This window comes from Dipodomys ordii, unplaced genomic scaffold (assembly GCF_000151885.1).
Source record: "Dipodomys ordii isolate 6190 unplaced genomic scaffold, Dord_2.0 Scaffold64, whole genome shotgun sequence".
NCBI lineage: Eukaryota > Metazoa > Chordata > Mammalia > Rodentia > Heteromyidae > Dipodomys > Dipodomys ordii.
In genome coordinates, this window is record NW_012267280.1 from 6,181,200 (window position 1) to 6,198,405 (window position 17,206).

The 17,206-nt window shown below is 47.9% G+C and overlaps 1 protein-coding gene across 1 annotated transcript; it reads right to left on the reverse strand.

Annotated features, from left to right (window-relative positions):
* Positions 1-1,404: 1,404 nt before the first annotated feature.
* Positions 1,405-14,180, reverse strand: Lamp1 (lysosomal-associated membrane protein 1). The gene is made up of 9 exons (XM_013022835.1): positions 14,167-14,180; positions 11,088-11,210; positions 7,879-8,092; positions 7,584-7,742; positions 4,523-4,809; positions 3,970-4,095; positions 2,938-3,004; positions 2,684-2,854; positions 1,405-2,291 (listed from the first exon to the last, which is right to left on the reverse strand). Exons 2-9 carry the CDS (start codon positions 11,142-11,144, stop codon positions 2,152-2,154), a joined length of 1,221 nt encoding a protein of 406 aa, XP_012878289.1. The 5' UTR covers positions 11,145-11,210; positions 14,167-14,180; the 3' UTR covers positions 1,405-2,151.
* Between the last annotated feature and the right edge of the window lie 3,026 nt (positions 14,181-17,206).

Sequence of the window (17,206 nt, forward strand, 5' to 3'; positions counted from 1 at the left end):
GCTCTTTTTGCTGCCTGCCCTGTGGACAGGGCCAGGCCCAGCCCTAGGTAGACAGGTAGACCAGCAAGGTACAAGTCAAGCTGGGAAGACAGGGTGGAAGCTAGCTGGCCCATGCTACTCTTGAGCTTGCCTGCTTGCCTAGGACTATCATTTGTGACTCCATTTCTCAAAATTGACCTTTTGCTTATAGACCTGGTTTGTCAGTCTCCTCCTGGTCTAGGATGTCTCCTGCAGAGACCATAGGTGACTGTATCTCCCAGGGGGCTGGCTTCCTGCCCTGCAGCTCAGCCCTGCCCCCATCCCAGGGCCACTGGACAAAAGGGCTGAGGTATTAGCTACACCAGGGGCAGTCACCTTCCTGCCAAGGCTATTAGAACCTCATTTGCAGGACATGTGATGATTGGTATAAGTAGATGCCTGTAGAGAACATCTCTGTCCTGTCATATACCAGATGGCCTCACAGGGCCCAGGCCCGTGTCCCCAGAAGCTGCTGCCCCTTCAAGCACACAGCTTGCTTCAGTGCTTGACACCTGCTCTTTCAAAAGGCCATTCTTCACTCTTATCAAGTGCTGGTGTGTACCCATGGGCACCAGGCCTAGACAGCTGGGCAGCCAGCTCCCAAGTGCTGGCCAGGCATGCAGAACTGTTCCCTTGAAGGAGATGCCCAAGAGGCTGATCCACGGCGTTCAGGCTGCCGGCACCACCAATTCTGCCAGCCCTGGGTACTATAGCTCTCTGGACCAAGTATGACTACAAAGACCTTCAAGTCTGGGTCCCAGCAGTGCTGGGCAGAGACCCTTGGCTTCACCTGCCATGCTGAGAATCTGGAGTATAGAACTCTGCATTAGATCAGCCTCTGCTTGCACCTGGAGCACATGGGTGTCTGATGCACTTTCTGAGGTACGGAACGGGGGGTGGGCCTAGGTGTGTGTGTGTGTGCTCAAGGAGCTTTCCATTTTTTTTTTCTCTCATTGCTGGGTATGGAACCCAGCCCTGGTCTACAGTGCTTCTTCACTGAATTCTATGTTAGATAGGAGACTCTCAAGCTTTTATACTTTATAAGCAAGTGGAGAAAGGTGGTCTGAATGGAGAGGTTGGCCACCCAGCTTCAGCTACACCAATAACACACACACTGACAGGAAGGAGGGGCAGGTAGAGCCGCAGGGAAGCTGTGAGCACCAAGCTTCTCCACCCCTTTTAGTGGATCCGTGGTTCTTGTGACATGGAGTGTCCCTGCAGAGACGACATCTGTACAGCTGTAAGCTGAGACCCACCAAGGGATACCACTGGTCAGATTGTAGCACAGGGCAGGCAGCCCTCACAGGCTGTACTCCACGCATAGAGACCCCAGGGGATACAGCCCATGCCATTGATGCACAGGGTGGCTGACAAACACAAGGTCCAGACGGAAAAAGGAGACTTTTTATTAGCATTGTTACAGGCAATGCGTTAGGTGTGAGCCGATCTTCAGTGTACAACCTCCAGCCACCACGGCTACACTGGCGGAGTGAATATTCTTGTACACAGTGCAGAAACAGGGTCGTCCTGAATGCCAACAGAAGACTGAAAACCACTTTACAAAAAGTAAATAAAAAACGCCCCTTTTATACTAAAAAAGTACCAGCTCACAGCTGGCAGAATGTGGGAGACATCTGATGGTCCCCCACATCTAACAGTGCAATCTGGGCGTCCAGATGTTCACGCCGAGCGCTTCTGCTTTGTCTTCAGTTCTTAAATGTGAAGGCTTAGTGATCAGCCACCCTCCATCAGTCCCCAGAGTTCAGACCAGAGATTCCCTTTGTAAGGCTTAAATCTGAGCAAAGAATGAAGAAACCAAACACCAAATCTTAAAACGTCGAATGAGAGTTGAGCCTGTGCCAATTCAGAAAAGCACTCTTGTCCTCCTTTAGAGTTCTACTTTGGTAATATTAACATTTAACCAGTTAGCAAAATATTTAACCCAGTTAGCAAAATTAACACCATCATTTCAATAGTTACTCCTCTGTGCATAGTAAATGTTGCAAGATGAACTTCACATTTGATAAAGCAGATTTGAAAACAGTTTGCCAGAAAGTATCATCCCCTCCCATTCACCTAAGCACGGGGACCAGAGCACAGACCCCGCAGGTCCGCACAGCGCCTACCGGCCGGCTAGATGGTCTGATAGCCGGCATGACTCCTCTTCCTGCCAATGAGGTAGGCGATGAGGACGATGAGGACCAGTCCCGCCAGGGCGCCACCCACAGCGATGGGGATCAGCATGTTGTTCCCGTCCAGCAGACACTCTTCCACTGCAAGATAGACAGCAGGTGGTGCTGTGCCACGCAGCCCCAGGGAGCAGGCAGTTTGGGATGGTGGTACAGGCCACTGTCCCTTGGAGGAGCTCACAGGTGAGCACTTTCTACAGGGCTGGGAACTCCAGACTAGCGGATAGTCCACTCCAGACAGTGTGGATGCCACACTCAGGCTCCAGACCAATTCAGAGCACTCAACACCTTAAGCACTACCTCCAAGGACATCCTGCACCCCATCCTAGCCCTTCAGGGGGTCCTCTCCAGAATCTTCTGGGGAGACAGGGCAGGAGTGAGCCTCCATGTCCTCATGCCCATGTAGAGGCCAGCCAACCCCCATAGGATGGCGTGGCCCTCTGCTGCTTTGCATATGGTGCCCTCACATTACTCACCAGACCCGAATCTGTCCCCGTCCACTCTGAATGCCTGCACCCACACACTGAAGATGTTGAGGGAGAAGGCTTGGGTGACGTATAGTCGCTCCTCAGCGTTGCACTTGTAGGAGTTCCCGACGGTGGCCTGCAAGGCTCGCAGTGTGTTGTTGGAAGCTTGGAACATGGGCACTGCAAGGCAAGGAAAAGTGTGAGCACCGCAGCCGTTGGCACAGGGCCAACAAGGATCAGGGGTGGTGAGGAGGGGGGCTCACCTTCGGCATCAGGAAGAGTAATGTTCAACCCGACTCCTTGCAGGAAAAACTGGCTAGCACTTGCATTCTGAAAAAGCAGGGGAAAGTCACTAGCCACGCAGAAGACCTCCACCCAACCACACACACAGGCAGACTCTCAGGGTCCAGTGTCAGAACAAAAGGCCCATCACTACACATACAGTGTGCCATGACGACAACGAACCCTTTTCTTAATGTACAGGGAAGTTCTATATGCGGTCCCAGTGCAGTCAGCTCACCTGCACAGTGAAGTCAAGTATTTAAACAGTCTGATAACCTCTGTCAACCTGTCTAGCATGTGTCAGGCCCTGGCCATATTTGTTGGCATCACAAAGTTAAAAAAATGTACCACTGGGGGCTGGGAAGGTGGCTCAGTGGTAGAGCGCTTGCCTTGCATGCAAGAGGCCCTGGGTTCGATTCCTCAGCACCACATAAGCAAAAAGAAAAAAGCCGGAAGTGGCGCTGTGGCTCAAGTGGTAGAGCGCTAGCCTTGAACTGAAGAGCTGAGGGACAGCGCCCAGGCCCAGAGTTCAGGCCCCACGACCGGACCCAAAAAAAAAAAAAAATGTACCACTGGTGTTAAATCCTCTCTGTTGCTGACTACAGCTGGCTCATCCTTGGACACAGTTGAGGGTGATAAGATGCAGGCATTGGGCGGAGGGCAGCAGCATCAGACCCCAAGAAACCAAGAGCTCAGGTATCAGTGACTCACTGTGCTACCAAGCCAGGCCTGGCCACACTCACCTGCTACTCTCTGTAGCCACCCCAAGCATCTGGCCCATAACAGGCCCTCCCACAGTGCCTGCTGAGGGGACTCAGGTCAGTCCTGCGCAGGGCGGCAGCAAAGCTGGAGCCGCGCCATTGAAGGCAGTGTGAGGGCTGCTCTCCGCCAGTTACTCTCCTATCTGGACACCCATGGCAACTACAAGCTCATTAAGGAACAGGAATCTCAGTCCTGAAGGTGGCAGGAAGAAGCCGCCAGTTAATGTGCCCGGATAGAGCATAGAGCCTCACCATGCCAAACTGCAAGGTCAGGAAGAACCCCTCCTCGCTGTGCAAGTTCAGGACCACCATCTGGGCACCACAGCTCCCAAAAGCTCTGGTCTGGTTTGGGTTGATGTTGAACACTCGGACCACAGTCTAAAAAGAAAAGCAAACAAGTCAGCCTGCCAGGCTGCAGGGCTGTCCACCCTCACCTTCTTCCACACAGGGAGCAGTCCTGAGTGATGGCACTGAGACCAGCACTCTGCTCGGTTAGGACATGGCAGCCCACAACCCCCAGAGGCCCACAGCCATTTGCTGTAAAACTCACCCACTCACCTCATTTTCTCCCACCCCAAGGCAGTGTTACTTTGAGGAGAGAAACAGTTTCTGAACAAGAGCACAGCTGAGGGTCACTGCACTTTTCCTGTCAGGCGTCAGGCCAGTACTGAAGCTCCTGGGTGGACGGCCCTGCCCACCCAAGCTCTGGGGCAGTGGATGAAGTCCCACACCAGTGCCAGCCCTCGCTGGCCTCTGCCCTGCCTGGCTGAGGCAGCTGGGCACCGGCCCAGAGTGGCACTCCTACCGTGTTGTCTTTCCGCCCGTAGGTGAGATTCAGCTGCAGCCCCATGCTGGCCAGCAGGCAGGTCCCGTTGGTGCCGCTCACATTGTACCTGGACACCGAGGGGCTTGTGGGCCCAGCTGTGGGTGCTGGACGTGGAGGTGTGGTAGGGGCGGGAGGTGCAGGAGCTGTGGTAGGTCCAGGAGGTGCTGGAGGTGTGGTAGGCGCATGAGGCGTGGTAGGCGCATGAGGAGTGGTAGGTGCAGGAGGCGTGGTGGTAGGAGAGGGCTTGTCCTGCCTGCAGTGTGTCTCTGTGGGGAGAGGAAGTGTATGTGGATGGCGTTCCAATTCCTGCTTGCTGCCAACCACCAGCTGCCTGCGCAGTTTTGAGTGAGCAGGCCCACTCATCCTTCTGTATTCCTGCTGCAATCCCTGCCGCCCGCCCCCATACCACTCTCTCCAGCTTTGGTAAGTGCTCATGCCTCCTTAGGGGCACTGGATGGAAGCTCTCAGCAGCAGGAATGAGAGACCCAAGGCACCTTCCATCCAACTCTTTGTAGCTCCTGAGCACCATTCTCCTTGGCTCAGACTGCACACAGGGGCAGTGAGCGGTGATTTCTCTGCAGGACATCCTCCCCGCCCACAGGGCTAGGGGAAGCCCTACCTGCCACACTGGTCGGTGAGGACTGCAGGATGATCCTGAAGTCTGCCCTGGCACTGATTCTATCCTAGTGCCAAAGCGTGCGGTGGAGTGGAACAAACAAAACCCCTTGGGGATAAACTCAACTGAGGAGGTAAAGGACCTCTACCAAAAAACCCACACAACTTCCAGAAGCCAAGCACTGGTGGCTAGCGCCTGAAATCCTAGTGTGGGAAAACTGTATTGAGTACATTAAGCCAGGCTCAGACAGACACAAGACATGTTTTCTCGTCTATGTGGAAATGAGACTTAAAACAACATAAAGGGCCATGAATGCATGTACATGACCAAACTGACTGAAGGACGGTACGCGTAGCACTGTAACCTGTTGGAGCAGTCAACAGTTCAATGAGTATAAAGAGCTGTTAAAGATTGAATGGGGGCAGATGAATGAAAAGAGGGGTGGCAGGCAAATACAGCCAGAGCACCCCACATACATGCACAAAAATTGAGTGAGAAAACCTGAGACAGGTGGAACGTGACAGACAAGAGGGGAGGGGACAGAAGGGCGCTGTGGCTCAAGTGGTAGAAGGCTTGCTTGAACTGAGGAGCTGAGAGACAGCACCCAGGCCCAGAGTTCAATACCCAAGACCAACAACAACAACAAAAAATAAAAAACAATAACAACAATAAAACTCCCCAAAACATGTCCCACTTGGAATCTTGCAAAAGGCTCTTAGAAGCAAAAGGTGGCATTTAGCGTAGGAGGCAGTTAGCTATGAACTCAAAAGTGATCTGAAGAGTAAAGTCCTTCTTAAAGACTTTGCCCTTAAAAATTAGTGCATTAAAAATTAGCTGCATTTCAACTCAGGCTTCTCTCCAGCTATCAGCCATCTGCACACAAGCCCTGGTCTTTAGGTCCCTCTTCTTGGGAAGTGGAAACACCCAGGACCCATGCCCAGGCTGATGGGGCCATGCAACCAGGCATATGTTCTTTCAGAAGCAGGACAAAGTCAACAGGCCAGACAGACTCTCCAGATTCTTGCAGCATTTGTTGATGGCCCCAAGGCAGACTGCTGGGCCAAGTCCAGTGACCTGTGAACTTGTAACTGAATACAGCTCCTAGCACTGGCCACTGCCAAGTGCCCGAAAGGATGGCAGCTGTCTGGACTGCAGCCGTCTCCCCACCAAGCAGACCCAGCCTGGGCTATCTGGGGGCAGTGGAAGGCTTGGGTCCCCTCTAGGCTGGGAAAGGGGGACTCTGATGACTGGATGTATGCAAGGACACTCAGTCTCGCACAGATCACACTTCCTCAATCCTTCCAAACAGGGACAATTTCCAATCTGACTCATGGGACTTAGGGAGAATTTTCTTAAGTAACTGTAAAACAAATTGGGGAGGGAGGCCCTAAGGGAAGAATGAGAACACACATGAGAAAACAGTAAGCTCCATTTGCTACTCTTATCAGGCCCTAAGCACTTTGTACAAATTTTCTTCAAAGACAGGCTTTGACTACTTACAAATAATAATAATAATAACAATAAAAAAACTGCACTTGTCAATACCAGGCAGTGAGGAGGTCTAAGGCCTGGCCACTGCTGGTCAGGAGGTGTAGACAGGTTAACTATTCTGTCAATGCCAGGTAGCGAGGAGGACTAGGACCTGGCCACTGCTGGTCAAGAGGTGTAGGCCAGGGGCTGTCACTTCCTTACAAGGAGATGCAAATGGTGACTCTTCTGCACTTGCCCAGGATGGGCTGAACTAGGCTGGACTGAATGGAAGACACCCAGGAGGCAGACACAGGTTCAACACAGGCAAGGATTCAACTGCTTTGCTTTTCTTCCACTCCCATCCTCCTGAATGAATGAGTCTGGGATGTGGCTCAGTAACACAGGACTTTCCCAGCATGTGTGAAGCCTAGGGCTCTATCTTGAATGCTGGGAAAAAGTGTGTATTTATTGTACATGTAAAACATGTTCTTGTTGTAGAATGGTTAACATGACTTAATGAACATATATCCTGTATATTGCTTTATGTATCTCCTCATGTTTTACAACAAGAGCTTCAGTATTGACTCTCTTGCCCAACTGCAGCTTTGTTCTCCGTCCATTTCCACTCTGCCTCCCATTTCCAGAAGTAATGCTTCCAGATTCCATGAGTATGTGCCCCGTCTTTGTGTGTGAGACTCCACCCTTCCAGTGAAGGTGTGCTCACCCCAGGTGTGGGAAAGTTAGCTCAACATAAGAGTATTTGTCTGGCATGCACAAGGCCCTGGACTGCACACTTAGAACCAAGAGTAGAGGAGTGTACACCCATGTACACAGGGGGTCATCTTCTGCAAAGGGAAAGATTTCATAGTTTTGCAAACACACTCTCTCTACACACACACACACACACGTGCGCACACACGCTAGAAGCAGGCTATCCATCGGGCCAGTACCTACCTCCCTGGCTGAAGTTGCTGTTGGACAGGTAGGCTTGGATGGTGGCATCCTTGAGTGTGACGACCACACCATGCATGTGGATCTGCATGGCATTGACACACCGGTACTTTTTGTCAATGTCTGCTTTGATGTCAGTGAAGGACTCCTCAGACTGACTTCCTGTACCCAAGCACAAACAAAAAATTAAAACGAGAGAAGTAACTGTGAACAACCTGTGTACTTAAGAGTGACCCAAGATGACCTTAGATCCCAACTTTGTATCTTCTCATAGTGAGTGGTCAGCTCTGGTTCTTACCCTTGGAGCTGGCGTTGGGGAAAGTTTTCGTGTCTGACATGTTATAAGTGAAGCGCATGGTCTGGACTTGGTAACGTGTTGCATTTCTTGTGAAATTGAAAGTCAGTGAGTATCCTCTTCCAAAAGCAATTGTGAGACTGGGGTCAGAAGATCTCCCTCCACAGGAGCTGCTATTCAGTACTTCAGCAGAGGGGGGCAGGCTGATGGACGCATTCTAGAACAAACAAAGGGACACAAAAATACAAAAGCAAAGCCCACACTAGTGGTACATGGTTATAATCCTAGTTACTCAGAATGCTGGGACCCAGAAGGTGATGGTTACATGCCAGCCTACCCAGAAGAGTCAGAGAGACTCCATCTCCAAACTAACCAGCCAAAGCTGGGCTGGGAGTGGCTTAAGTGGTAGAGTGCTAGCTAGCTCAAGCAAGCATAAGGTCCTGAGTACATGAAAAAAGAAAAAGAAAAAAGAAATAAAAAGCTGGGTGCCAGTGGCTCATGCCTGTAATCCTAGCTACTTAGGAAGCTGAGATCTGAGAATCATGGTTCAAAGCCAGCCAGAGCAGGAAAGTCCATGTGACTCTTATCTCCAATAAACCACCAGAAAAACTGGAAGTGGCAGATGACTAGCCTTGAGCTGAAGAGCTGAGGGACAGCATGCAGGCCCAGAGTTCAAGATCCACCACTGACAAAAAATAAAAATTAAATAAAAAAAAGTTAATATCAAAGAAAGAGATCTTCCTTAAGTTGGATTTAACTGAGGGTAACTCAATTCCATCTCAGATATTAATGTTAATATATTCATTAAAAAAAGCCTGGCACTGGTGGTTCACACCTGTAATCCTAGCTACTCAGAAGTCTGAGATCTGAAGGTTGTAGTTTGAAGCCAGCCTGGGCAGGAAAGTCTTATCTGCAATTAATCATAGAAAAAGCTGGAAGTGGCTCTCTGGCTCAAAGTGGTAGTCTTGAGCAAAATGAGCTCAGGGACAGCATGCACACTCAAAGTTCAAGCCCCAGGACTGGCAAAATAAAATAAAATAAAATTACTTGATTCATTCTTTGCATATATGTAGGACACAGTACAATTTAATACAGCTATACAATTAGGATGATTCGAAACATCTTTTCTATGGGCTGCAAACCTCCAACTCTAAGTTCCTTTGAAATATATAATTAGAGCTGGGAATGTGGTTTAGTTGTAGAATGCTTGCTTAGCATGCATGAAGCCCTGGGTTTGATTCCTCAGTACCATATTAACAGAAAAAGCCGGAAGTGGCACTGTGGCTCAAGAGGTATTGTGCTAGCCTTGAGCAAAAGAAGCTCAGGGATAGTGCCTGGCTCTGAGTTCAAGCCCCAGGACTGGCAAAAAAAAAGAAAAAAAAAGAAAAAAGAAATACATAATAAATCATGGTAGGCTACAGTTCTATAAGGAATTCATTTTAATGTAAACAACAAAACCCACAAAGTATTAGATGTTAGTAACAGACTGGAAAGTAAATTAAGTCTAAGGGAAAGCTGATTTAATTATTTGTAATTTAAAATTCTGCTTCTATTCAAATAGAAAAAAGACAACCAAAAGTTGTCTTGAACATAATTTCTTTTTTTTTTTTTTTTGGTGCTGGTACTGGGGCTTGAACTTAGGGTCTCATACTCTCGCTTGGCTCTAGGCTCTAAAATGTCTTGAAATTCAGTCTATATCCTGGGCATCAAGACCAACTCCGTCCACCATCCATCTCTCTCCCCATTCCCTGCAACATACTTTTTTCCTGCTCTTTGCTGCTCTTTTCCAGTCCTGAGGTTTGAATTCAGGGCCTGGGCACTGTCTCTGAGCCTTCTGCTAGTGCTCCACCACTTAAGTCACAATTCCACTAATGGCTTTTTGGTGGTTAGTTGGAGATAAACACCTCACAAACTTTACTGCCAGGGCTGGCTGCAAAATATGATCCTCATCTCTTAGCCTCCTGAGTAGCTAGGATTACAGGTGTGAACCACTGGTCCCCAGCTTATATTTATTTGAAAAAAAGCTGTCACTACATTTTTGTACAGAACTGTTTGTTTAAAGATAATGATTCTAGCCTGGTATGGTAACATATGCCTGGAGCATCAAGGGTTCAAGGCCAACCCGGATTACGTAGTGAGTTCTAGGCCAGCATGGGTTATATCCAAAAAGTATCACAAAACAACAGAAACAAAAAAGAATAACTCTTTAAACAAAAAAAGATGTTTACTACTAAACTGCTGGAATTTACTAAGAAAAACAAAGAATTGTAAACCACTGATGTCTACTATATGATCAAGGTTGAAAAGAACTAAAGTAAGGAATGATATTAATGTTACCCTAAAAACAACATGGAATCAAAGAAGGTGAATATGTTGTGAAATTATAAACCACATGACTGCATATAGATGATTCCATTTGTCACATAATTTACAGGTAACAACTATTTTTTTAAACCCATTCCCCAAAACCAAATACAGTGCGTGTGTGGATGGACATGATTTACTCTTGTAGCTGGATGACAGGCACACGCCAAGATGCCAGCTTCTTTCACTGAGTTGAAATCTCACCAACTTTTTTCCTTGGCTGGCTTGGAATAAAACCTTCCTGTCTTAGCCTCTGAGTGCCTGGGAGGGCAAGCCCTAGTCACAGTGCCTAGTATTAATTGAGGCAAGCCCAGCAAAATTTTTGCCCAAGCTGGTCTCAAATGCTGATCCTCCCAATCTCAGTCTACCCATAGCTAGAATTAACACACTATATTCAGAGAAAAAGAATTTAAAGGAAAATTAACCAACTACCTATAATCAGGGGAGTATACAGCAAATTGTGATCATGAACAGGATGAAGTACTGCCCTGTGATGAAACTGGAAAATGCGACAACAGTAAATGCCAGATAAAAAGGGTTTACAGTGGCTCAGTGGTAGAGTGCTTGCCTTGTATACATGAGGCCCCTGGGTTTGATTCCTCAGCACCACATAAGCAGAAAAAGTTGGAAATGGTGCTGTGGCTCAAGTGGTAGAGTGCTAGCCTTGAGCTGAAGAGCTGAGGGACAGCCCCCAGGCCCAGAGTTCAGGCCCTACAACCGACAAAAAACAAAACAAAACAAAACAAAACAAAACCAGGGTTTGCACTCTGACTGTAGTTGTGGGACTCCTGAAATGTGCTCATGTGAGCACCAACTTTAAAGAGTATCAGACAGCTGGTGTCTCTTACCCGAGAACCATGCTCAGTCTCGTAGCTCATCAAGAAGTTAGCAGAGAAATTGGCCATTATGCAAGTCGTTCCATTGCTGTCTTTCACGGTGAACACTGCAGAGGCACCATGTGCAAGTCCCGCTGATTCCAGTAAAGAAAGAAACATAGTTGTATGGAAGTTCAACTGGGGTTTGCAACAGCAACAGACTTTATGAGAGGACGCCACTTTACCAACCACTGAAGAACTAGACTGGTGGATATGCAGGCTGGCTCTCATATGGGCATTCCACCTCCCCGGATGTTGTTCTGAAATCGGGATTTCTAAGCCTTCACATCAGTTTGCTAGCCCAGCTTACTGTTACTTGGTACTTTAAAATTTTAGAAGCTGCACAATATTTCAAACCTCAATTTCTGGGCCAATCCTAGGCGTATGCAGTTCTAGCTCCTCAGAGGATCTATCTGTAAGATTTGGTGGGGGCTTGGACCACAGCTCAGTCTTAATATCAACCCTCTACAGAAACTGATGGAGAGGAACACCTGTCACTGTGGTCCTAAACCTGGAATTTATGTTTGTCTTTTACTTCTCAGGCACCAGTGGTGTGCTAAGAAAAGCCATGGACTCAAAGGACCTCAAACACAGTGGTCCCATTTAACTCACATAAGGCTGAAAAATTTCACCACACCTTCAACCTGTCAGATGGGGTTGTGCTGTCCAAATGTCCAAGAATGCATACCAGTTCTACAGGTCTTTTTTGGCTACAGCTGTCACTGTTGAGTATTTCCTTTCTGGCTTCTTTAACAAATCTCACTGCCATGATCAAGATGCCTCACACCAAATATAATATGATCACTAGTAGAAAAACAGTATTTTGATGAATCATTAAAAAATATATATATATAGTTCATTTACAGACTGGCAAAAAATGTTTTGGCTAGCTCTGAAGCCAAACACACCTGTTGGCTACTACTGTGTGAACTATCCAGAAGACAGCAGCCCTTCATTTGTCCTGCTGCTATAAGCCTGTGCATTTCCTTCCATGACTAGGGTCTGCACTATCAAATGTCTATCCCTCTAAAGAGCATTTACACTCTGGCTGCCCAACCAAGTCACTCCATCACTATGTATTTACACACATACACACACACGCAGAGCCTCATTTGTCACTCTAAGTGTAAACATGACTCAAACATACTTGGGAAATAGAATCCTCAAAGAAAGGACACTCAAGACACTCAACTTCTCATTTAAAATTCTATTCCCCAGGAAAGTAAATGGACTCCAACTATTTCTACTCTAGGGTGGAATTAAACATTAGTCTTGCTGTTATTTGAGCCTAGAGTCAAGAACTGAATTAGAAGTCTCACAACCTTCCCTTCCTATAGGCCTCTGGTACAGAGAATACAAAATCTATATTCATGAGCAAAGTTGCTCGATGAGGATGAAGCAAACTGTGGTCCACTTCTGGAAGCCTATGTAATTGATCATGTTTTGCTTTTAAATCCATATCCTGAAATATTCAGGCAACATTACACTAAAAGCATTTCCAACAAATGAATTACACTCTGAAAAAGAGATGATTCCACAGCTTATTTTCAACACCGTGAAGGTTTTTAAAAATAGAATATCCTCACGTCTGTTTGTGAGGGATAGCAGGAGCATAGCAGAGCTACAGAAGAGTCACAGCAGGGCCAGAGGAGGGCAGAAGTGGCAAACAACTATGGAGGAATGTGCACTGAAACTAGAGGAAAGACTGAAGCTGGTCCCTGTCCAACCCCACCTTGGCCTGAGCTATCCTTAGCAGGAAGATTCCAGAGACCATGGATGCCTACATGGGAACACATCCAGGCCAGCCCTTCCTAACTGTCCTTTCATGAATTATTAAAACAGGAGTTTTACCCCACCAGAAGGCAATTCTGGACAAGAGTAAAAAAATCACCGAAAGCATTAGAACATAGGATTATGAGAAAAATATATACTAATGGTCAGATACCTTAAAAAATGAACTCCAGGGCTGGGAAGGTAGCTCAGTGGTAGAGCGCTTGCCTTGCATGCCTGAGGCCCTGGGTTCGATTCCTCAGCACCACATAAGCAAAAAGAAAAAAGCCGGAAGTGGTGCTGTGGCTCAAGTGGTAGAGCGCTAGCCTTGAGCTGAAGAGCTGAGGGGCAGCGCCCAGACCCAGAATTCAGGCCCCACGACTGGACCCCCCCGCCAAAAAAAAAGAACTCCATTAATAGAGGCAATTGGTTTTGGGAGAAACAAAAATACCCTTCAAATCAAAGTTGGATGCTAGCTAGTAGCTTACACCTGAAATCTTAACTACTGAGGAGAGGCTGAGATCTGAGGATTGTGGTTTGAAGCTAGCCTGGGCAGAAAAGTCTCTATGGAACTCAATGATAAACTACACAAAAAAGCCAGGAGTGGTGCTGTGGTTCAAGTGGTAGGATGCTAGCCTTAAGCAAAAAGAGGCTCAAGGACAGTGCCTTGGCCCTGAGTTCAAGCCCCAGGACCAGCAAAAAATAAATAAATACAAAATAAATAAAAATCCTTCAAGTCAGTTAAGATTTGACAAGTGTCAAGGGCTCAACCTGCCTGATGACTACTAGTTCTGTCCTTAACTCAAAAACCAATGTAAGCTGGGCACCAGTCAGTGGCTCATGTTTGTACTCAGGAGGCTGAGATCTGAGGATATCATGGTTCAAAGCCAGCCCAGACAGAAAAGTCCATGGAACTCTTTTTTTTTTTGAGGGGGGGGGTCAGTTGTGGGGCTTGAACTCAGGGCTTGGGCGCTGTCCCTCAGCTCTTCAGCTCAAGGTAAGCACTCTACCCCTTGAGCCACAGCACTACTTCCAGTTTTCTAGTGGTTTATTGGAGGTAAGAGTCTCATGGATTTTCCTGCCCGGGCTGGTTTTGAACAGTGATCCTCAGATCTCAGTCTCCTGAGTAGTTAGGATTGCAGGTGTGAGCCACCAGCACCCGGCTAGTCTGTGGAACTCAAACTGGAAATGGCACTGTGGCTCAAGTGGCAGGGCACTAGCCTTGAGATGAAGAGCTGAGGGACAGCACCGAGGCCCAGAGTTCAGGCCCCACAACCAACAACAGCAGCAGCAGCAACAACCACAAAGCCAATGTACTCAGTTCTTCAAGGTGACAGAACAGAGCAACTTCAAAATATTCCCACTTGTAGAAATCCTCTTCTCTGAAACAAGGGCATGCGACTGTGTTATAGACGCCAGTCTACCACTAGCTAGCTTCTACCACTTAAGTAGCCAGCAGCAACCCTAATCATCAGTTTATTACCCGAGGAAGGAAGGGCGCAAACACCACAGGAGTGTCGGAACATCTCACCAGGCAACATAGTTGAGCATCTGGTGGAGGGCAGGGGCACTGGTTCCAAGCTAGCCTTTTCTGCTTAAGCTCTCAGCTCCTACAGGAGCAGTGTCTGTGCACTTTTCACTGCTGAGTACAGTCCTGGCAAAAAGTACATAAAAGTGTACTATTTAAAAAACACTTTGTTTTTGAAGGGTGTCTCTGATTTTATTGACCTAGCTGGCCTGCCACTCTTGGACTAAAGCCTAAGCCACCCTACAGATGGCTTAAGCACCTGCAATATACTTACTTTCTGACAGCTGTTGTTCAAAGCACATGGCAACCCTAATAGGTGTATTTCCCCTGTAGAGGTAGAGATCGGCAGAGATGCTAGCCACTTATCAAGGTCACACAGAAGGAAGCAGTACAAACCTGCTTCCACATTTGGCCACAGGCTGGCTCAATGCATATCCCGGGCCTGACCTTGCAGCCATGCAGCACTGGGAAGAAAACATGCTTCCAATTACAAGACACTTGCACTGGACATAAAGACCTGTCATCTAGGAAGTGGAGCTGGGCTCAAGTGGTAGAGTGCTGGCCTTGAGCTGAAGAGCTGAGGGACAGCACCCAGGCCCAGAGTTCAAGCCCCATGACCACCAACAACAAAAAAGACCTGCCATCTTGAGGACAGAACACACAACCTTGATCAAGATGCACTATACTCATAAACTGACATGCTGAACTGAAATCCTCTGAAAAGTTTAATTAATTTTCATAAGAAATCATACCCTAGCTTGTTCTGGCATTTTTTAAATTGAGCATTTTTCTTTTTAACAGCAATACACACTCACTTTCACCCCGACACTGAACCAAAACATCTAGAGGCAAGGGGCATGCACACACGCATACACATATATGTATATTTGGTTAAGAAATATGTTTGTGTGTATATCTGCATGCATATAAGTATTAAGAACTACATATACATACACACACATATATACATACACATATTTACATAGCAACTAATTTTTTTTGGTTAAGAACTGTATACACACATATATTTCTAAACAGTTGGTTTTGTCTATCTGGTTAAATTTGGACATTTGCTCATGCAGTTCTGAACAGGTGTTAGTATGTCAGGCATGGATCAGGTTCTAAGTTGAAGAATGATAACAGCCACCTAAAAACACAGTACAGGTCGGGTGCGGGTGGCTCAACCCTGTAATCCTAGCTACTCAGGAGGCTGAGATCTGAAGATCTCGGTTCAAAGCCAGCCTGGGCCGAAAAGTCTGTGAGACTCTTATCTCCAATAACCCACTAGAAAACCGGAAGTGGCTCTGTGGCTCAAGTGGTAGAACACTTGCCTTGAGCTGAAAAGCGCAGGGATAGCGCCCAGGCCCAGAGTTCAAGCCCCACAAAGGACAAAAAAACAAAAAACAAAAAAGCACGGTACAAGTGACCTAGTGTTCCAGCCCAAGTTAAAAGTCTGGGAGGTAACTTTCTGGGGTGGATCTAACCTAACACAAATTCAAAATAATAGTACCACAAAAAGTTTGACCTGAAATCTAGTAAAGAATTTAGTCTGAATAACTAAGCAAGTCCATAGTTGAGGCAACTTTAATTAGCATAAAGTTAATTCAACTTCTGGAGTCAAGCGACAAGTCTTCACCTGGAAAGAGGAAGAAAGCCATCTACTGACCTCAATGTTAGAGTCCCATATGAAATTAAATATTACATCCTAATTTCGGTTCATGTATTTGTGCTTTCTATGAAGCAGACATAATGGCAGCTTTTGACAATTTTTCCAATTTGCTGGCTATTTTGGAGATGTTGTCTCTGGGGCTCTTCCACCCCATCTCTGAGTAACTAGGAATTACAGACATCAGCCACAGAACTCAGCTAATTTCTAGTTATTAATGTAGAAGCTGTAATTTGAAAGTCATTTTAGTGGGGGTGGTAGGTGAGAACAGCGAGAGGGGTGACATGGATCAAGATGCACTGTACCCATCGACTAGCTTCTAGACTTGAAAATCCTTAACAACTAGAGATTATTTTAACAAAACGAACTCACGACGACACCTAACGTGGACCTAAACGCAAGCTGTAAAATGCCCTTTGTAAGAGTTGGATTATTAAATGTGAAGCCTGCTCCTTTTCTAGGTTACGACTATCAGAAGTGGTGGGTTTTCTCTCCGTTTTAAAAGTGAGTCTGAAAAAACAGCCAGCTAAATGTGACCGTTGCGAGGCAGGGGTTCCGTCCCCAGCGATAGCCAGACTCAGGGCCTTAGAACAGGGCTGGCCGCCGCGGCACCGCTGCCTGCGTTCCCGGCCTTTACAAGCCCTTCGGAGAACAAGGCGGCAGTTCTGACCGACAGGGCTCGGCTCCGCGACTCCTTTTCTACGACACAGGGGTGACACTGACCCCGGGGGGGGGGGTGACATCGGCCCCGGGGATGACCCCGCCCTGGGGTGACGGCGCGGGGCTGGGCCTCAAGCCCACAGTCGCCACCACCAGCTCTTCTTTCTCAATGGCAAGCGTTTCACACACGGCTGCACAGAAACGGGAAACCAACCCATGCGGTCCCGATAGGAGTCCGGGCCGGCGTGGGGCGCGGGGTGTCCGGGAGCACTCCGGGCACGAGTCCCGTGAGCGCCAGCCCGGCTCACGTGACCCGCCCGCCCGAGGCCTCCACGGGGCTCGGGAGGAGCCGGCCGTGCCGGGTCGGGGACGGGAGGCTCCCTTCTCGGCCCCCATGGGCGCCGAGCACAACGCTCGGGGACAGAAGTCGGCGCGCGCGCCTCCCGGCCGCGTAGGCCCCAACCCCCG

What these genes read in the sequence shown, in the direction of transcription:
- Lamp1 (XM_013022835.1), bottom strand. Translation starts at nt 11,144, where the DNA reads ATGGCCAATTTCTCTGCTAACTTCTTGATGAGCTACGAGACTGAGCAT. An exon ending in CCCCAACGCCAGCTCCAAGG is followed by an intron (nt 7,743 to 7,878) that starts GTAAGAACCAGA and finishes GCTTGGGTACAG; the next exon opens with GAAGTCAGTCTGAGGAGTCC. An exon ending in ACGGGCGGAAAGACAACACG is followed by an intron (nt 4,096 to 4,522) that starts GTAGGAGTGCCA and finishes TTTTCTTTTTAG; the next exon opens with ACTGTGGTCCGAGTGTTCAA.